The sequence below is a fragment of the Egretta garzetta genome, unplaced genomic scaffold (genome assembly GCF_000687185.1).
Source record: "Egretta garzetta isolate BGI_Z169 unplaced genomic scaffold, ASM68718v1 scaffold11, whole genome shotgun sequence".
Classification (NCBI taxonomy): domain Eukaryota; kingdom Metazoa; phylum Chordata; class Aves; order Pelecaniformes; family Ardeidae; genus Egretta; species Egretta garzetta.
In genome coordinates this window covers 2,796,649-2,818,421 of record NW_009258621.1, presented here as the reverse complement: position 1 = coordinate 2,818,421, position 21,773 = coordinate 2,796,649, and the positions used below count along the sequence as shown (strand labels likewise).

At 36.8% G+C, this 21,773-nt stretch overlaps 1 protein-coding gene across 6 annotated transcripts in view; it reads right to left on the bottom strand.

Annotated features, from left to right (window-relative positions):
* Window positions 1–21,773, bottom strand: part of PPP1R21 (protein phosphatase 1 regulatory subunit 21) — a 52,799-nt gene extending 31,026 nt beyond the window's left edge. For 3 of the 6 annotated variants that reach the window (XR_004843229.1, XR_004843228.1, XM_035903649.1), the window contains exons 1-15: window positions 20,247–21,773; window positions 19,450–19,518; window positions 18,895–19,041; window positions 16,734–16,835; window positions 15,847–16,011; window positions 15,689–15,747; window positions 13,223–13,317; window positions 10,909–10,961; window positions 8,601–8,750; window positions 5,434–5,535; window positions 5,269–5,357; window positions 4,282–4,418; window positions 2,988–3,080; window positions 1,000–1,127; window positions 408–560 (exon numbers count right to left, since the gene is read on the bottom strand). Coding sequence is in view for 2 of the 6 variants with exons in the window: in XM_035903649.1 (XP_035759542.1) it covers window positions 408–560; window positions 1,000–1,127; window positions 2,988–3,080; window positions 4,282–4,418; window positions 5,269–5,357; window positions 5,434–5,535; window positions 8,601–8,750; window positions 10,909–10,961; window positions 13,223–13,317; window positions 15,689–15,747; window positions 15,847–16,011; window positions 16,734–16,835; window positions 18,895–19,041; window positions 19,450–19,518; window positions 20,247–20,303 (1,599 nt within the window). In the remaining 4 variants the exon portion in view is untranslated. Of the gene's footprint in view, window positions 1–407; window positions 561–999; window positions 1,128–2,987; window positions 3,081–4,281; window positions 4,419–5,268; window positions 5,358–5,433; window positions 5,536–8,600; window positions 8,751–10,908; window positions 10,962–13,222; window positions 13,318–15,688; window positions 15,748–15,846; window positions 16,012–16,733; window positions 16,836–18,894; window positions 19,042–19,288; window positions 19,300–19,449; window positions 19,519–20,246 lie in introns of those variants that run through there. The other 3 variants (XR_004843230.1, XM_009648203.2, XR_004843231.1) reach the window with 3 other exon arrangements.

Genomic DNA, 21,773 nt, shown 5'->3' with positions numbered 1-21,773 from the left:
CACATTTTCTCCTTCTGAACTGTGTTTTTTTTCCCTGTTGCTCTCAACTGTCTTCCAGTGAATACAAGTACAAGAATATGATGTCATTCACTCCACACTGCTGGTGAATATGAGAGGAAATTTAAATAAGCAGCTACCCTCTTCTCCTTGGAGTCTTGGCACAGAAATAATTAGTGGAAATGGGTAACAGCAGAACTGGCACATATCTTCAGTTGTGAGAGCAACTACGCTCTCTAAATTTTTCAATAGCATTATTGCTCTAAGGTTTCCATCTTCTCAGCCAAAGATTCTCATTCAGAGGAAAATCCATTCCAAATACTGAAAATCCTTAGTTTATATTCTATTTGGCATAGCCAACTATCAACTGAATTGCACTTTCTCTGTGCAAGCACGCTAGCTGAACAAACCTTCTTCAAAGACTTCATATAAGCAACCGCCTTCTTCTTGTACTGCAGCATACACTCAGCTGAAAGAGGACTGATGAACTCCGTTCCTCCTTTGGGGCCATAGCTCAACGAAGCAGTGAAGTGATCCAAGTTGTTGCTAAAGAACGCGGCAATCTAGACACATCAAGAAAAGTCACTTTTTGAATTAAGTTGACCGGAAAGATTCATGAAAGCAATTACTCTTTCAAGAAAAAGACAAGCCTTTAGTGAAACTGGACTTCACAACAACAAATTCAAAAAAGCTACAGGCTCTTCCACATAACTTAGACCTTACTAAGGCAAAGCATAATTTTTACAGTATCCATTTTTATTACCCTTTCAGTTGTTCTTACCTCATAGCCTGAAAATACCTTAGAACAAACCTGATACTATAGATTATTAATAATCAGTGGCACACCTAGATTTTCCAAATCATTCAATCATTCAACTAAGTTCCGGTTTGGCCTTGGTTTTTTTTGTTTGTTTGGTTTGGGTTTTTTTGGTTTTTTGGTTTTTTTTTTTTTAAAAACCTGCACAAGCTAGGGCATTATATTGAAACAAAAACATCCATTACCTTGCCCACTCCATTTGTTAAAGCCACAACAGAGGATAAAATACAGTCATTTGTAGTTATGAGTTTTTGTGTGGCAGTTGGAACGTCTTGTTCTAAAGTAGCCTTTTGACTGTAGTGCTTGGAAATATCTAGAAAAAAACACATATTTATATCAGATGATGTTTTTTGTCTATTTAAGCAACCATTTTCAAATTCAACTTATGACTTCGGGCTTCAAATGCTCTTCCACTCTTTAAGCGAGTTGTATAGAAGTTTATTCTGGATATTCTTAGTTCTTCGGTATACTGCCTTAGACAAGCATTTGTGATCATAAGGAATAGACATTATGCCTGTTACACAAGGCAGAATAAAGGTGTATATTTAAGCATACTCTGTATCCCAAAAATCATAGCTATATAGCAGATCCAAGCTCACATTGAACTAGCATGTCATTCCACAAGTATACTTTCCATTTCCATACGTTAACATCAGGGCACTAAAGGCAGAATTTTTAGTCACGTTCAATATGCGAGCCTTAAGCTTACATGACGTAGAAGGGAAGAGTATTTTAATTCTGTCAGAGCAAATCTAAAAGACTACCAGAAATTTAGAATGCTACTTATATTCTAAAATCCTTTCAGGCAAAATCAACAGAACAGTTTTTGAGAGACAAAAACCCACAAAACTTCTTGAAAGTCATTCACAAAAACATCTTTGCTTAAATACACCAATTTATTTCCACAGCACCAAAATTTAAAAAACCTCAAGTACTTATCATGCAAGAACAAGCATTCCCAACTTGTCAAATAATTACTTATTTTTAATTAGGCCAAGTGAACACTTCGCACCTATTTTACAATAAAGTACTATTGCTACAAAATGGCAAAGTCCCAGGCCATCACCACCAGAAGTTATAATTTGAAGCAAGCTTAAGCAGTTGGAAATTAGTTTGGGTTGGGAGAGAAGGGAAGAGAGAAGTGGTAAATCAAGCATTCTGTAGTGTGGGAGCGTGAGGTGTTACACACTACATTTCTGCTGCTAGCTAATGAATTCTACTAACAGTTTTCTTCAGTACTTTGCTTCTATTTTCTTTATTTCTTCTGATAAAGCATAACTTGTGTTGGTTTTACATTATAGTAACTATATTAAGAGTACAAGGTGGTTATCAATAAGCTTATCTATGTTACAAAACTCATAGTCTAATTTTTTGTGGCACAATTTCTAATAGTATCTTTTTTTTTTTTAAACAGGGACACTGCAAAATGGAGCAATGCTATTGACATTACTAAAAAGACTAGAAGAAAAAATTATTTTGCTTGAAATTATAAAAGCATGTTAGTGTTTAAACAGCTGACTAGTATCAAAACAATTCATCTATATGGATCATTTTCTCCCTGAGAACAGCTATATGGTGCAGAGATTCTAGAAATATTAGTGTTTTAAAACACTGAGTTTTAACCAAACATTACTTCAGTGAAAACATAACATATCCATGTCCTTCCAATAAAAGGAAGGTAAGCCATTTTCAAGGAAGAAGTTAAGATTCAAAAGGAAACCAGACTGCTTTGTAAGCTTTGGTTATATATACACGTTAAAAATACTAATCAACCTAAAAACTTTAAGGAAAAATTCCACTTTCAGAGCAGATACTAGGTCATCACTACAGAAGTGGAGGAAAATATCTATAATGTAATGGCATTCCATTCTGTATGCTAGTTCCACTACAGCAATGAAGTTCAGCAACGAAAGCAAAGGAAGATCTAGAGGGCCACAATTAAATGTTGCAGAAATTTAGAACAAAGCTAACTGAATGGAGGACAGAAAAACATGCATGCAAGCCCAAAACAAGTAGTTAGCAGGTTTAGTTTCTTATCTTTGTTTGTAAAGGCAAAACAAACCAGATTCATCACATATTACATATTTAACATTGTTACAGACAGAATGCATGTGTGCTATGTTAATCAGAAAAAAAGCAGAGGTGAAACATAGCACTATTCCTGTCGTCTCACCTTTTAAAACATCATGAAATCCATGAAGACTTGTAGCAATGTTTGTAAACACCAAGTTGTAATTTGTCCTAAGAAGTCCTTCTGGTTTTGTACCTAAAAGTACCATATAGAAAGAAAAAAAAAATTTAAGATTAAACCATGAATGAAAAAAGTTAGTTTTGAAAAATCACCCAACTTCCACCTACTAGAAACATTTGCATGGGGTATGATCTTTAGAGCTAAAGAATCATAACATTCATTTACTTAAATTTCCCCTTCTGTTAATTTTTCTTTTATATATATATAAATATATATAAGAAATTAATTAATTTTTCTTTTTTTTATATATATATAAACGCACACACACACACCAAATTGTGCCAGAGTAGGCAGGTAAAAGACTTCCAAGTTTCCTGAATTTCATTCATATTTTACAACTATCAACTCTTTTGGTCTCAAAAAGCATTTATACATGCAGAAATATTTACATGTTCACTGTTGTAAGAACCACCATCTGGGTCCTTCTAAAGAGTGAAGACTAAAATAACCTGAAGCTACACAGTAACTATTTCCTCTTATTATTTACAGTATGCATTTGGATATAGTTTCCCCACACACATACACACAAAGGTTTTACCCTACTTTATTTAGTCATTACCATGAGAGTCATAGTTTAATAGAAAAGGAGGAGACAGAAGTGATAATAAACTACATTTTATTACTAATTAACAATTTTGTGACTAAGATAACAAAAAGACATACTGTCAATCATACCATAAAAACCTAGTCAGATCCTCCTCTACAGTTAACTATGACTATCTAAAATGTGGTACATGTGACTGCTTGGTAATTTCCAAGCCTGCACAATGCCCAAGACTATCCAGAAGGAAGAGTGTAGAGCATTAAACACTCCACAGCACAGTCTCCCAGCCTGGATCAAAGAGGGTCCAATACGACAGAGCACACTGCAGAACTCACTTGCCCCATAGTTTAGACTGTACCTAAAGAGTAACATTAAGAGGAAAACAAGTTTAGTAAGTTTATCACAGAAGTGGGATTTTTTTTTTTTTTTTTTGCATATGTTTTTTTTGGTGTGGTGAGGTTTGGGAGCATTTGGTTTATTTTGGGTTTTGGTGGGGTTTTTTGGTGTGATGGGGTTGGGGTTTTTTTGAGGGAGGTGGGTGGGGGGAGGGGTTGGTTTTGTTGGCTGTTTTTTGTTTTGTTGTTTTGGGGTTTTTTTTATTTAAACTGGTCCAAAAGGAAAATTCTACCTCCCAGTCACAATGTAACCAACAGAGCCAAAACTGGCACTTACTTGGTAATGCAAGAAGACTAACGTATGTATGTAGCTTCTCAAAGACTGCAGTCAACCTTTTCATGTCTCTGTGTAGCTCCATATTTCTAGCTCTTAAAGCAGCTGTGCAAAGAGAAGACTCACACTCTTCTTCCAAACTAGGAACATACGAATCATTTTTTTAAAAAGTGAGCAATTATCTTAAAAAACAAGTTCATGAGTTTTGGAGTAGATAACTAGTGTTCTCTACATCCCCAGTCCAAATCAACAATAGACGAGGAATTTATTTTAGAATGGTTAACATATCAGAGTAACTTAGCAATACATGAAAATTACTGTGTGCATGTACTATCCCCTCTCTTATGAGCTTCAGTCACAAGCCAGGAATGGTTTACACTCACGGCAAGGAATTGATTGCATCAGTTTAAAGACTTACTCCTCTACTACATACGGTTTACCTTTTGCTTCCTAAGGAGCAGGAGAACAGGTACAAAGAAGGCATAAAACAAACTTTCTCTTCTTCCTTAATCCAACCCCTCTTTTTGAGTAGTCCTTTGCTCTAATAATTCATGATTTTCACTGCAGAAGGGATGGGCGTCTGGCCAAGTTTTACTACATTGTTATATTTACTGCATGATAAATAATCTTCAGAAAGGCTCAAGAAATTAACAGTTTCAGTGTATCATACCTGAATAGTATCAATGCTATTGAATAACATCAAGAAACATTAAAAATCTGTGCAGCTTTAATGAAAGTTTCATCTGTCAGGGAGGAAAAAAGCTTTAAAATACATGTTTTTAGCTCTAAAGCCCAGCAGAAAAAAAACATGCATAACCTAGAGGCTCCTCAAAAACCAGCCGGCAAAAAAAAAAAAAAAAAAAAAAAAAGTTCTGCCTTTTAAGCCAGAGTGCTTTAAGGGTAGACTTAATATTTGAATTGTAGATGTTGACAATGCTGCATGCCTGACACTTATCACTCCTTTCATTTGATCTATCAAATCAAAAATACCTTTTTAACTGATAAGGAAGAATCTTTCTTAAAAAGCATAAGTAGGAAGCTAGATGTTCTGAGAAGGCCTTCATTTTCACAGTTGTTTCCTGGAAGGGGAAAAAAACCCATGTTATTTTTGCTCTGTAAAAAGTCTTTTTCAATACTAAATGTAAGAAATCTTACCAGGACTGTCACAGTATCTTCTGTAATACTCTCAAACAAGTGAAGCATTCCTTCCTCCAGAGGGCGAACATATGAAGCATTTTCATGAAGATACTGTGAGAACTGAGTACAGAGAGATTTTTAAAATGGTGCTTGCTGAAGGCTCGTGCAAACTGTTTCAAGTTAACAATTGAACAGTCCACTTTAGCAAAACACCTGTCATCTTAAATGATCCCCAGGACATCAATAATAAGATATAACAGCCAAGTGATGTAAAGCAACCTCTTCTACAGGGGACACAAACACACACCTTGAGGGAAAGTGAGAAATAGTGAAGAGTGCAATGGAAGCCCAGGCAAAACCTCATCTAGGGCTTTGCCACAGCACCCTATCTCATTTTAACTGCCATGCACAGCACACTAAACCCCTGCTTTTTAAGTTTAAACATTCTTGCATTCCTTGCCCAACTCCATCAAATTGAGGCTAAATCCATGCACTATTAAGCCACCAGAACAAACTATCCTACCTTCCTCCCAGCTGTTGTTTGCCTCTCAGCTCTTGTCCTGTGCATTAGCACAAACATTTGCACAGCTATGCTGTGCTGTGGGAAGTATTGAAAGACTAAACAGAGTTAAAACTGAGAGCAAGAGATACAGAAAAAGATTAAAATGTATCCAGTCCAGTTTTCAACATGGGTCAAAGTATGCTTGTGCCAATGCAAAGAATGGAGCGGTAACTAATCAAAGGAAGAATTCTTACTCTCAAGAACTGACAGGTTCTTTGGCCTCACGGAACTGCCTGACTCTTAAAAACTGCTTAAGTAAAATTTCTGGAAGATTAAATTAGCCATAGAAAAGTATCCCTAAGAACAAAGGCGTTTACTCTCATACACAACCAAAACTTAACAGTACTGTCAGCTTTCAATTTTGATATCACAGTATTACAAAAAGCTTTTTCCACAGATTGACATAGGTAGTCAAAAGTGATCTTGGTCTTTATTTTATCCCACAGAAAGATAACTTCACCTTTGATTATTTATACCACAACAGTAGCTAAAGATCCCAGGCAAATAGGGTATGAGAAATTTTAATTATTTCTTGTATTATTACAGTGCAGTAACACAGTGTTAACAAGAAAAAAAAAAAAAAAAAAAAAAAGAGATGCCAAGCTCTCATTCATGCATGCATGAATCTGGATGGAATTCGGGAAAATTCCTAAGTCTAAGGAGGAAGATACAACACATGCAGAATGCTCCTGACTTGTGTTGCAAGAGAGAGGACTGGAGTTATCCAGCACAATGCTGAAGACCCAGCAGAACCCAGCAATCCAATACTTAAAGAGAAAAGGAATACTTGAACCTGGAAGGGAACTGTCCACATCTACTTTGAGTGTTTGTTGGGGAAAATAGCTCGAAAGCGCCAGACAAGACCTGGAGTTGGGGAAAAATAAATCAGTGCAAGTGTGCTAAACCACTACCTGACACTTGTCTCATTTTCTCTACGACATTAAGGAGAGGGTTTTGAACCACTCAGTGGAGGAGCTAAGATCACACTGAGAACACTTGCCAAGCAAACAGATAAATTAATCAAAAATACAGGAGCAACAGCAGCTTCAGTGAGCGATAAATGATGCTTCACTGCTGGAAAGTCACAGCAACAGCCCTGAGAGGTAGCAGTGTGCTGAGGCAATTAGATCATGAATACACAATGGAGCAGTCTACAAGAGACAATTAGGAAAACAAACAAAGCCTGAACTACTGAATCAGTCAATTATCAGAAAAGGAGAATCAAATTGCAGTTCTGATTAAGTTGCATGTTTCAGCTGCGTGAAAGCACTTCTCTGCTGAAAAGCAAGAAAGAAACATTAACTAGGACATTAAGAAAAAAATGCCTGAGAAGTGGTGTCTTAAGAAACCTGATTTTTAGTCCCTCAGTGTAAACTGCAGTAGTGTCTGTAGAGTCCAATCACCACTCTGGGCCACATAATCAAGGAGAGACCATTCCTGTCCCCAAAAAGGTGGAAGATGACAAAGCCATGTAGTTTTCACAAGAAGGATATTCCATTTTGAGTAATTTTGGTGGCAGGAGCAAGAAAATGTCGTTCTCAAACTAAGATCTATGCTGAATCTCTGTAAAGTGTATTCTTGATTCAACTAGTTGAAACAACCGAGGAGGTGGAGCAGGATTTCTCTAGTGGATAAACACTTTCACAAGCGTATTTGTTGCTGGCAAAGTAGTCTTAAAAGAGGTCTTCCCAAGGACAGGAAAGTTTTGTGACAGCTAACATTGCCACTACATGCACTGCAGCCATTTGATGAGCCCTACAAAATACTAAATTGAAATTACAGTCTGAATCAGAAAATACTGTCATCTAGCAACTTAAAACGCACATAGGTCCACTTGCACTATGAAGTTAACAACTCTGACGTTAAAGCAGTTTTATTCCAAAGCATACATATATGCATCCCCATGCAAATCCTTGTGCAAAAAGTTCTTTTCCATGCTTCATGGCATAGAATGAGAAAGTCAAAAGATGCAGCTCAACAGCTCTCAATGATACTTTCAGAAAAGTCTTCCCATAGAATTGCACAGAAAGACAGATCAGGTTTCTCTTAATTTCAACATGCTTTACAGCCTCGAAGCTTCAGAACACTTACAAGAAAGGTCTTCGCACAAATAGCCCAAAATCAGATTATAAAGTTTTTTTACAAGGGAATAAAGTCCAACTTCTCTCCTTCATAAGCCTAACTTGCATCCAGTTTATTCCACATTACAGTTAAACACTTTACACTTTAAACACAAGACTTTCTGTCTCAACATCTCCCATGCTCCAGTGCATTAACTAAGACAAACATCTATTTAGCAGTGCCATATTTGTGTATTCTAAAATAAGTCAGCTGAACTTTTGACAAATGCACTTTAACTTAGCACTTAAAAAGCAAAGCCTTGATTTGACTACTATATTGCTCTTGCAGCAGAGGCACAGGGAAAAGGGATTCTCTGCAGCTACACCTTCGCCCATTCAGAGAATTCGCCCAATAGAAAAGAATTCTCATGCAGGAGAGGCTGCCCCTCAGAAACACTCATAGCATTCCAGTAAAGGTAGTAAAAGTTTGCACAACTAAGATTATTCACTCATGAAAGCCTACATAATTGAATATACTTGTGGCTGATATCTGTAAGCATTACCTTCTGATTTAATGGTGATATAGTATCTGTTGCAGAATCAATGGGAAAGATCTGTACCTTCTGCTCAGTGTATGTATGGAAGTTCAAAAGAGCAGTTACAAGTTCCTGAACAAAAGCCAGTGCCTGGCCAGCAAGGTCTCGCAACTTCAGCTGTAAAGACAGTTTTAAAATTATTAGATTTGACATGTACCTATTTAAATATGAAAAATAAATCTATGGTTGGGCACACAAAAAATGCAATTGACGATTTCTTTCTTGTTACTAGTTCAGCCTAAAATATACAGCAGCAATTATCTTTAACTCAATTTTTAAAGTTTATTCATAAACTAGAATGCCAGACAGAAGGGCATGTTTTTCTACAATGAAGTACATTTTTATTTTATACAAGAGGTGATGCTTTACCTCTGCTGCATTTCTCAAGCTACAGACCACAAGAATGCTTAGAGGTTAGTACAATTACAGAAACCATCTTTGAAATTAAGATTTCTAAAGACCAATAGACTAATTGTTGACAACAGCTCAATTCTTCCAGTGTGGTGATAGTGAGAAATTTGTAACACCTGGTTGTAAGGAAATAAACTTTAATTAGTAAAAACCAATGAGGTTTTCTCCCAGAATAACAGGTGCCTGCTTCTCTGACCAGTAACACTCAATTCTGGTTTTCCCACCCGGCCAAAACTGAGCTGCTGCTCATGAATAAGGCTGTTCTGTGTCTTTAGTGCAATAGGAAATTATCCAAGAAATTAATCCAAGACGGAACATTCTAAAAAAGCAAAGGCAACAGAGGAGAAAACCAAACTCTTGCAATTTATGGAGGAGAGAATATGGTTAAAGTGACATTTCAGCAAAGAATGACTTATCCTTCAGAGATGTATTGCTAATGCTTCAATGAAGCGTTAAATCAAGTGAATCTTGATTATGGATCAGGGATGGTGGTGAGTAATTAATGCAATCGTTATACTCAGTTTGTGTATGCTAATTGGCTATGCAATGAAGGAAAACAGACAATATTACTGTTTTGCTGTCCTTTACACTGAGCTAATACACTAGCATTTTGCCTCCACTTGCAAAGCCAGTCATAAAAATCTGTTCTGGAACATTTTCAAGACTGCAGATCTTGAAGCATGAGGCTGGCAGATACAGTGCTAGCAGAAAATAGGAAAGTGAGAACTCTCCACATAGTTATTCAGATTTCTCTTAGAACTCAGCAACAGGTTGATTTAAGACTACTTCCATCACAAAACTGGACAGCAGGTCACTTGTTCTCACAGCAGACATATTAAGAACACGGTCTCTTATAGGCACTTCTGAAGAAAGGAGAAAGCAGCTATTTCAAATCTTTCTACAGTGTCATCTGAATGAATTAACTTGAAGGTTCAAGACGTATCATGCAAGCAAAGAGGAAAAAAAAACGAGTGGTGTGGAGCCCATCAGTATCTGATTTACTACTGTAAAAAGCCTTAATATATTTAGCTATTCACAGAAAACTAATGCTCATTTTTGAATACCAAGTAAACCACATTCTCAAGGAAATTGCAGAAGTTACAGCAATGAACAGAAACTGTTTCTTTTAAAATAACATCTAAATTAATAAGGGCAGTTTGGCTGCAAGTAAGAGGTGTTTTGACAAGAAGCATCCTATAAAATTTAAATGAACCATGCAGAGTTCTCAAAAACACATGATTTATTCCTTAAGAGGATTATGGGTAGTGACAAGTAATATTAACTAATATGGTATTCTAGTGTACACACCAATGTATAGTTTACAAATACAAACATTCTTTGGGGCTTACGTGATATGACGATAAGTCATATCAAGTGATAAGCTTGAGGGAAAAGGAATTTAAGATACCAAAATTATGTTTTTCAATAAAAAGCTTAATACCTCTAAACTAATGTAGTTTTAACCAACTTTAAAAATGAAATGTTCAAGTTCCAATTTACTGCAGGCTGGCATAATAAAAGAATATTTAGTAGAACTTTAATAAGAGATAAATGTTAAAACTTTTTGCCACTCTTTTTAGAAAGGCATGCCTGAGTTAATACCTATTGTGATCATCAGCCAGTAGTCAATGCATTAGCTCTAGTGAAGTGAGATGAGCAGGCACCTTGACTCCTCGACATAAGAACAGTATAGACTACCTTTTGAAATGCACAGAGGCTCTGTGGGCAGAAACTCCCTTGGACTCTCATGATAGTAGTAAGGTAAGTTATCTTCTGCCATTTCAGGTCACTGAAATGGCTGGTTTTATTCCGCATCTGTGTAGAAAGTTGCATCTTTACATATGAAGGCACAGGAAGTGCTTACCTGGTATCTTCTGTTGTGTATCGGTACATTCAGAGCATTGTATCGATTAGATCCTACAGGACAAAAATTGAGTTATATGCACTTATTAAATCCTGGGTTTAAGACAGTTATTCGTAAATAGTGATTATTTTTAAATCTAAAATTTCATTGCAGTAATATTACAGTTCATGTAAGTAATATTAACTAAAAGATACAAACAATTGGCTTCAATAAAGTAGCCTAAACTTTCTTAAGAACAGTTACTGTGACTAGGTGGAGAGAAAGCAATTCTATACTTGCCTCAGACTGGAAGTCAAATTTAACCATCTGAACACCCTGAATTTGATAGGCAAGAGCAGAATCCTCTTGCCCAAAAGAAGAGTATTCATCACAAACAAGAGTGAAAAAATCTTTTCCAGGGATGGTCAAATAAGATGAACGTGTTTTTTTAATGGTTTGCACGTTTAAAAAAGCTCCTATGTACTTGATTCATTGATGATTTAGAATAGTATGTACTCTCCATATATTTCAGCATTCTGTTCCAGTTACAGAGCAACTAGAATGATTATTCAATTACAAGTGGGTAGAATTTCTAAAGAGGTAGAAGGATATTTGTACCTAGAGAACAGCTTGCAAAGTCTTATAGATTTAAAAGGGATCACATCCATCCTCAATTAAATGGAATAATAACCACTTTAGTTTAAAATTTGCACACAAAGGAAATGTACAGCTTCTTATTCCTTTTGTATCATCTGCATTTGGCAAATAACACACGGGAAGAGGTAGCTGTATTCAGAACAAAAACCTCTGTGCAAAATTACCAAACCCTACTTGTAAATGCTTCAGAAAACTTTATCTTTCTGCTCTCAAAATCATGCTTAGCAGTCAACAAGTCATTTGATTGCTACTGAAACTGAAGCCAGCTTCTAGTTACACTTAAAACCAACTACAGAGCCTACAGCAACAGTTGGAATCCATAGCAGACAGACATTTCCTGACTTGCTCTCATTCTTCTATCACTAAAGATCTGTCCACTATTTGCAGTGTTTTCTGCAAAAACATTATGCTATGGCAGCTGAGTGAGCAGATAAACAAGTTCTTTGCAAAGTTCTCACTAGTGATAGCCATCTGTAAAAAAAAAAAATCCACTAAAGCAAGAGAAGTAGAAATAGACAGCAGATGCCAGGCAAAGTGATAAGAAAGTGAAAAGGGGGTATCAGCTCAAGGCATCTACACCTAAGCATTACACGCTGTATGAGAGTCAGCATTTCCTGAAGAGAAGATCATCTGGTGTTTCTAAGCCAACACTCACTGGATTGCCAACCCAGTGAAGAATTTGGAAGGTTCACCCATGAAGCATCCCACCAGATAAGCTTTTAGAGAACCTAGGCCCAATTCAAAAGATTGTCATCAAGTTTTAAACTGAACAAAAAAATGCAAAAGCTACCAATAAAACCTACCTGAAATTCAACAGCCTGTTTTCACTTCTCTGCTCCTTCTCCCTACTTTCAGCTTTTTCACTATTCCAGGTCCTACTAGTCTCACTGCCAGAAGAGTACAGACTGTGGCCCGCTAAAGTACAACCTTGTGTCCAAGACATTTACAAAAGCACCCAGCACTGATCTGGCATGTACTAACCGATTCTTGTACCAAAGCAACGCCAAGGCTGAGCACTCCTAACTTTATGGTATCCTCTGCACTTCAGTTTACCTAGTAGTAGTTGAAAAGGAAGCAGGAAAAAAAAAGGTTGCTTCAGGTAGAAGTCCCTGAATTCAAAGGGTTTTTTTCCCTGAAAAGATTAGTGAGTCTGAGACAAACTACAGATAAGAACTAGCCTCAGTGTTCTCTGATCAGACATGAGACACATTGACAGACTTCCCACTAAGTGTAGACCATTACTGATGCAATGCCTCACCAAGTCAACATCTCTGCAGCCACTAGTTTATCCCCATCTTAACTTACTGTAACTCTTGAATATATGTTGCCCAAAATAATATTCTCAGATGAGTAACTAAAGAAATCTTCATGAAGAAATCAGTAAACTGATAGTGTTCCTTCATCTTTTACAATATTCTGTCAACACTATGCAAGAGAAGTGGTAAATACTCAAAAGCCTTCAAAAGTTTTAATTTTCATTTTATATATATATAAAAAACCCGGTATTTTAAGATTACTAAACATGATGAGTATTATGAATACTTAATACAATTACCTCCAAGTGTCTGTTCAGAAGTCCAACATTTCCAACAGCCAATATATTTTAATTTATAATGAGTAATTCCTCCAGATGGATACCCAAAATTAAACAAGAAACCCAGACCAAGGTGATACGTACTTGTGTCATTAAAAGGTACTTTTTCATTGATTATGCATAGAGATTCTTCCAGTCTACTGCCCAAAGCTGCTTGAAGATTCTTTAACTGTTGCTGGCTAAATAACAAAAAGACAAATGAAACACACTATAAGCCTTTAAATTTAGTCTGTATCACCAACACCATAGCTCACCATAAGCATCCCTTGAGCATACAGGTATCTGTCCCTTTCTAGAAGTTAGATAGAAATAAGATGGTAGTAATAATTTTTCTTCCTTTATGTCATATTTAATACATGACATTGCATTTTAATCCCTAACAAATGCAGTGAAAGGTGCAACAAGTTGTAAATCCTAAGTTCTATTCTTGAGAAGCTCAACTTATTTCAGAGTTAATCTTTACATTATTTTCCAATTCTGCAATTATTGTATAAGCTATATGAAGGTATTGTTTCCTACCAGAATTTGAATAGGAATGCAAAAGGGCCTTTAAATTATTTATTATATATCTGATGCAGTATTCTAATATGCAAAGAGTGAGTTGTTGATAATTCAGTTAACTATGTCACATCACTATTAGAAACACCTCACAAGTTTTTCAAAGCCCTGTATTTAAACACTGCTATGATACAGCCCATTCCCACAAGACTAGGCAATCATGTTTCTCATGCATTCTCAAGTGATTTTTCCTCTAGATCTGCTTCACTTGCATTTGATCGTGGGTATAGATGTGAACCTAAGTTATTGAGATTAGTAGCATCATTAGTATAGATTCTTGAGATGAACAGTAACATATTCCAGCATTATATACATATGTCAACAAAGATTACTGCATATCGGTTCAGACCAAATTCCACACCTTACCCAACTTAGGCCCCCAAATTCTTCATTGTTTTGCTTCTCGTTTGACATCTAGAACTCCTGTACATATAGTGGAGGATGGGGGGAAGGTGTAAAAGTGACAGTTTTTTCCTTTTTTACAAAAACATTTGATATGTGGAAATTTACCAGGACTAACAAGGAAAAAAAATCCAAAATAGACAAGCAAGACATGAAGAAACTGACCAATAAGTAGCTCATGCACATCAACAAATATATTTCTTTAAAAGCAGCTCCAAAATTGCATAGAAACTGTATAGCACGAACCACAGTAGCATTGGGCATGATAGAAAATAAGCTCAAAGACAAACTGCAAAAGTATGGTTGTTTCCTTTTTGTACTTTAAAGGAACGGCAAACAAGTAGTTTGACATGTTTTGTTTTACATTCTGCCCTTTAATTTTCAAGGCATAGAGGCTGTCGAGTCTTGTATCATCTGGCTTTCCTGAATAAAGTGTGGGTGTCAGAGGCAAATGGATCCCTTCCCCTGAAAGAGCAGGGAAAACAGAAGAGCAGTACACTCAAAGACATCTTCTGTCATGTGTTCATCAGGTACCAATTTCAGTGTTTAAAGTAAAGAAGTGTCAGGCTTTATTATTTTTAAAAAGTCTCCCTTCTTAAATGGTAGGGACAATTTCTTACAATGACATTAATTACCCAGTCATCGTAGGATATGACAGACAAGCTCTGAACTGAATAGTAGCAGATTAAGACTACACTGTTTTTCAAACACCACAAAAAAAAACCCCAAAAAGCAGAAAAACACAGTTTTCATCCTCTTTTGCAAGTCATTCTCAGTGAAACCCTGACTTGTATTACATGAGAACTATTGGAATTCAAGTACCTTCACATCTATCAAAAGAATTAAAATACATTACTTCAAGGTTACCATTTGAAAGAAGGAACTCTTCATCTGATCACTATGCATTTTATCCATTACGAGACCTATACTACACACATATCTTTAAAAAACGCACCTTAATAATAAACTTCAAAGAAATGCACCCTAATTTGACTTGACCCACAGTCTTCAAGTTCTTCCCATTTTCTACAACTCGTCTTGAAGACAATGAGGGTACTCCAAAACTAGCAATACAATCCTTCAACAAAAACTTTAAAATATTCCAGCCGAGCATGTTATACCTGACCCACAAGCGATTGTTCAAGAAGCTTTTGGGGTAGAAGGGGATTTTTGAAACTTTTTTCAGGTTGTCTCAACATATCGTACCCACTCTGTTTTTAGAAGCAGTTTGTAAAAACTCACATATTTTTGTTTCATACAAGTTCAGTAGTTTCTTTGCTTTTTATAGCATTCCATTACAAATAAATTCTTTGAGCTTGCATCAACTTCACAGCTACTTAAAACAGCTTGGCGACAAAACTGCTTTTACTGAAAGTTGAATCTGTGGAATTGATTCTCTAGTTACATACTCAGTAGAAGGAACAGGGGTCTGACCCACACAGTCTTGATGTTCATGTGCTGTTGACAGTATTTTATTAAATTCTTTATTTTCTTTTTTAAGGTATTATTATTTAAAAATAATCCAGTTCGTCTTTTACAGAAGTTATTTCTTTAAATCAATTTTTCATTATATTAAATAAAAACACTTACCATTCTTCGGTTCGAAGCCTACAGTCCTTTGCTTCTCTTTCTAGTGTCTGAGACTTGATCTTTATGCAAGAAGATAATCTCACAATGTAAGTACTGACACAGCAAGACATTTAATTTCAAAACTTCTCAAACTTGCAAGAAAGAGGAAAACCCCTTACTTCTAATTTGGCTTTATCATTCTGCAGCTTTTCTATAGTATCCGTGTATTTCTTTGTTAAACTGTCCACCACAGCTTGATGCTGGGCAGCATCAGTTTCCAAAACTTCAAGTCTAGTTCTCAGCTCCGCTTCTAAACGTTTGTGCTGCTCATCTGCTTCAAAGAACTGAAAGAAGGAAAGCAGAGTTCATACGAAAGCTTCATTTTACTATGGAATCTAGTCCTATGAGTTACACCAGTTCAGTTAGCCAGTCCAGGTTAATAACAAGTACTAGTTCTCATATAAATAAAAGGTTTACGATGATATTTACAGAGAGAAGATTCAGGAATAAAGTACTTTGTGTTTACTGAATTTTTGTAGTAGTACCAAGCATTCCTTAAATGTATTGCCAATTAATAGTAGCCACCTGAAAAATGAAGCTTGAGCCATAAGGTTTCTTCTCAAGTTTCCTAACCAAAGTGAAATGCATTCCATTTCGGCAAAGTAATTCCTGACTTAGTTATGGCAACTTGCAGGAAATATTTTAAGCTTTAAGGCAATTCTGAAACAGTGAACTAAAAAAGTTTCCACTCACTATCAACTATATGGCTATTTTCAGTAGAGCAGCTAAGTGACACCAAAAGTTAAAAAAAAAAAAATCTAAGTGAGAAAACACGTATTACGTGAGTTGTTCCACATGCTGTCTTAAGAATCTGAAGTCAAAATACTTTCTCATTTGCCCAGTGAACATCTTTATAAACAAGCTATCTGATCTAACCTATTGTTTTGCATACAATTAAGCTTCTAAACCCCCTAGTTTTCAGAAGGCATTTTATTTTCTCCATCTTCATTTGTGTGACTAGTTTTCTGAACTAAAAGGAAAGGCTAAAAAAAAAAGTTTCACTCACAAGTATATGTAGTCGTTCATTCTCTTCTATCTTCTTCTGAAGATCTTCACTGAAGACACTTTTCTGCTCTTGACTCAACTGAGATGAGGATTCTGCACTTTTCTAAAAGAAAGAAAATGCATTCTCCAAGTCTCTGGGTGTATCCCAAAGCCCATCCCCAAGTATATGAAAACACTTCCCATCACCAACTCCCAGTAGAGGCACATGAGCTTAGATCCTACCTTGACTAATATATCAAGAGGTATGTATATTGTGCACAGCATGAGCCCAAAAGCAGCACTTCTTCCTTCACACCCTTGTTACTGTATAGTGGTAGAATGCTATTTTGATAAGGACTCAGGAAAGCCTCTACTGGGCCATCATATTCACACACACATGAAATTGCCTGTATCAGCAGGTGCCCATTTGACATCATTTGAATCTTAGAAGATTCCAGCAGTCAGTAATTCGAAACCCTATGCACACAGGCTTATTTGGTTTAGTAGCTGTGTGTAAGGCATGCCTGCCCCCACTAAGAGTCCAGGTGTAAGCTGGTCTGGTCTCAGCAAGGACCAGGAATAGTCACTGGAAGCATACCATCCCATGACAAGCTGTAGCACAAGATGGCCCTGGAAAACACAGGGTTTTCACTGTCCACCAACTACCCTGACAATACAGGCATCTCTCTGCCAGCTGTCTCCTCATTTTTCACCCATTTCGTCCAACTCAGAGACCACCAATGAACCCCACACTGCTTTTCTGCTCTAGCACACTGCCAACAAAGGTAATACCATCACCAAACAAAAGGGAGACTGTTTACATTTAAACTGAACACTGAAATTCAAGTGCTTGGGACAGCTAAACCACCTCTGCATTTGATGTAAGCCTATGAGCTACAACACCCGAGATACAGGTATATGTTCTCCTCCTTCTAGAAGGATTGCAGTCTGACACAGATAGTGTACCAGAATCTTAAAATAGTTTTAGATGTGATTTACATGGTCTCCCAATGGCAAGTCTCTGAAGTAAGGGTGGCATGAAATTTAGCAGGGGTGTATTCAATACAATGTATGTACTCAGTGAGGCCTTACAGGTAAAACTAAAGGGAACATAAGAGACAGTAAAAACACTTCTTAAAAAAATACAAAACGTGCATTCTGACAGCTGAACAGGGAAGAAAGTCAGTGGTGATGGTTTGCAAAGCTACTCAAACCAGGCTGAGGTCCTTCGAAATTTGGAAACTTATCTAGTGAGATAAGTTACAATAAAATGAAAGAAAACCAGAAGGGTCAAACTGCATTTTGAAGAACAATCTACTATGGTGCGTGAATAATTTTAAGTCAGAGGTACTATGCTTGTCAAGGAACTGAATAGCAAAAAAATGCACAAGAGTTTAAGCAAAAAGTAAGGAAGCTAATCATATTACTAATCAGTTGAATGATTTCTTTAATGTCAGTCTTGATGGCTACAGCATTTTGGCAGCTAAACAAAATGAAGAGATGACAGTAATTAATAGGGGTTTCCTCATAAGAGGAAGGTAGCAAAGGATGCTTGAGAATTACTTAAGTTCAGACACACCACCCTTGGAATTCTGATGTTACTTACAGAAGGCAGGGCTGATCTTAGATAGAACATGGTATAACCCGGTTTAATCACCAAGCGTTTTGGCAATGAAAGATTGCAGTACTGAAAATATTCTGTCCTTTTGAAATAACATAGTGAATACTAGCTAAAAATTTAGATTTCAAAGCATTTGACAAGATTCACATAAGGGCTGACTAGAAAAGCTATAATCATAGGCTGAAGAGTTAGCCATCAACATCAAAATTACAAAGTAAGGAGGTGGGGATAGGAAATGAGGGATGATCAATTTTCTTCATAGTCGTAGATTAATCACAGAGCTCCAAGATATTTCCCAGCTGTTTGAACACTTAATAAACAACTGGAAAATGAGATAGCAATTCAGTATCAGTTAGCTGATGCACTAGAAAGAAGAGTACAGGACTACTTAGCATATATAATAGGTATCAATACCCATTTTGCAGGTATTTTCATTAACAACAACTAATAACACAAATTCTGACAAAAACATTCAGCTCAGCCCTTGACACAAAGCAACTACTGCTAGAAATCAGGAGGAGCAGACATCTGCTAAGCAATTTTTTTTGTCTTTAGCACATACCTTGTTCTTCTTGCCCCTAGCTTCACTTAATGCAAGTTCATCTTGAAGTAACTCCACCCGCTTGGCAAGTTGCTGATTTCGAAAGGTCAAGCTGTCCATTTCCTGTTGCAGTTTTCTCAGTGATTGATCCTTCATCTTCAGTTGCTCCTAAATGACCAGTAAGTTTAATTTTAAAAACTTCACACATGTTTTTATTAAGAAGTATCACATTAAAATAAGAACACATTAAAAAATTGCTTTCTTCACTATTTGAACATCGAAGAGGCAAAAAGTATTGCTTTTAAACTAAAACTCAGATTTCACTGCCTTGATCCCACAGATCGCACTCAAGTAGGTACTTCACCCTGTAAGTTAATCACCAAGAAGCAACCTTTTACTTTTACAAAGACAGCACCTACAGAGAAGAACAAAGACTAGTTGCAGAACAGAAATTCTTTTACTAAACCAAGTTCTTTGTTTATTCTTTTAATCACAATACTTAGCGTAAAAAGTATTCCCATTTACCCATTTTGTCACAGCTTAATACATCTGACACGAGCCATTTTTAGAGATTACCTTCAGAGAAGCAGAGTTTGCTTGCTCATCTACAACACCCTTTTTCAGTACTTGGTTCTGAGCTCGAAGCTGAAAAATAAGATATGCCAGTAACTATACAGGACAAAGGAATAAATAAAGGCCATTCATTAGAATGTGCATGAAGCATCACGTTATCTCATGAGAGCAACAGATGTGCATGCTTTTTAAAGTATTCAGTTCAGGTAAACAGTAGTGGTGTCAGGTTGAAAGAAGTATCCAATTCATATCTCAAATTGCCAAGAAACATGAAGTTACTTTACCATCTGAATATTTTGGTCAAATAGAACATAATTCTTACTCAATAAATATCTTTGAAGATTATTTAAATACAGTTAAGGTTTGAAGAACATTGAACAAATATGGAAAAGCTGCAACTTCTTCCTTGACTAATCAAGTTCTTGTTCATATTCAGTGCTATTTTTGCCTCTCCCCTTTTTTCCCCCAAAACTGGGGGGGGAAAAAACCAGTGCTATTTTTGCCTCTCCCCTTTTTTCCCCCCCAAAACTGTTCATGACTGGTTCTGCAACATAAGCAGGGCTCGAAATAAAGTCAAAATCTGTATCAATTCAAGAAGAGCTTAACTATACTCTAAAGCAAAAATACTTATTACCAGTATCAGCAGATGATCCAGAGAGAACAGCTTGACAAACACTTCAGGAAAACGCATAAAAAGCATAGAATAAAAAGCCCTCTAAGACTTACTTATATAGTTCACAAATCTGAGCTAAAATCACCGCAGTGAAAAGCGATACTCAAGAAATCTATTTCCCAGTCACCTCACAGAGTACCTCTACCCTGCAGCAATGAGGATACCGACAGTTCCATCTTCCCATTCCTTGAATCCTGGTTTCTTCAATGGCAGTTTGTATTCATTTGACATGTTTGAGTCCAGCTGTTGCAGATATAAATTAAAAGTGTTTGTATAGTGTTTGGGAGTACCTCTGGCAGATGCATAAAAGGCAAGATTCAATGTAAAACAGCAATGGCTGATCTTTTCAGTCTGATGACAGAATATATTTGAAAGGTCAAAAGTCAGTTGACATTGCTGAGCACAGGCTTTTGCCCTGAAGTATTCCCACTGTGCTGCTCAGGCATCACAAAGGCAAGAGAAGAAACTTGCAAGAGCACCACACAAAGACTTCCAAGCACAGGGTTTCCCTAGCAAGAAAAAGCAGTGCAGTAGTTTTCTAGACCATTTTTTCTGCCACATCTACCAATGCAGGAACACATCAGGTGCAGCAAATGAACTAGCTCAATCGTGCTGCACTGAGATACTCAAGCTGAAGTGTGATCCACCAAAGGCTGTCACTCTTTGACTACCACTTGCATCAAGGTTGTGAGAGAGCAAGCCAGAAGCTGCAACTCGAGGGGAAGAGACTCTGAAAGCACACATCTCCTTCTGGACTGCTCTGCAAACTGAGAGGGAAACCAATCCTTTGGCAGGTACTTCCCTTGGCACTCTTCGAGTCTATCCAGCTCTTGTCTACCTCTCTCCTTGGCTTCCACAACACGATTAAGTGAACAGGCAAATAGCTTCACAGGGCTACTCTCTGTTTCCACCTGCACACAATAAACAGCCAATTGAACAACAGATCATTTGCACAAAGAGGAGAGTTATCTGCAAAGGGGATCCCACAATGCTGTGCAGTTGCTGCACAAGAAGTGGGACAAGACCAAAAAATAGTTCCCACAAAGAACCAGTGAAACATCACAGGCTGGAAGTTGCAAGATGAAGTTCAAAGAAAGCTTTTGGACACCATGATACTAAAAGAAAGAGGATCCAGCAGCTGGAACTTTCAGAAGCTATAGTCAGAAGTCCACATTTCAAAGTTTCCTTTGGGACTCAAGTAGTAGAGTGCCTCAATTACCTTATCCTGAGCCATTTTTAATCTCCACGGTACAGCAGAGCCACTGTAGAAAGCAACAAGAAATATGAACTCTGTGACCTACAAAACTCTGAAATGAATTCAGTTTTCTTAAAGTGATTTTGTGGAAGCATTAAAAAACGTAAGTAAGTATCTGAACAATTAAGATTCTTTACAGGTTGGGCTTTTTTTTAATAGCACTTCCAAGAAAAATAGTACTTAAAGACACATCATTCTGTAATCTAGGGAAAGGTGTCAAATACAGCCAAGTGCCTTGTACCAAACACTGATGCTGGGCTACACAAAAATAAAGTGCTGGCTTTCTTTCCCAAGGCCATTGAAGAACTATGCCATTCAAGACCACGGTCTCCTCTTCCTTTTAGTGAAGAAACAAGAACGAAGAGTTCTGTATCAAGCAAGGCTCCACCATTTAACAAA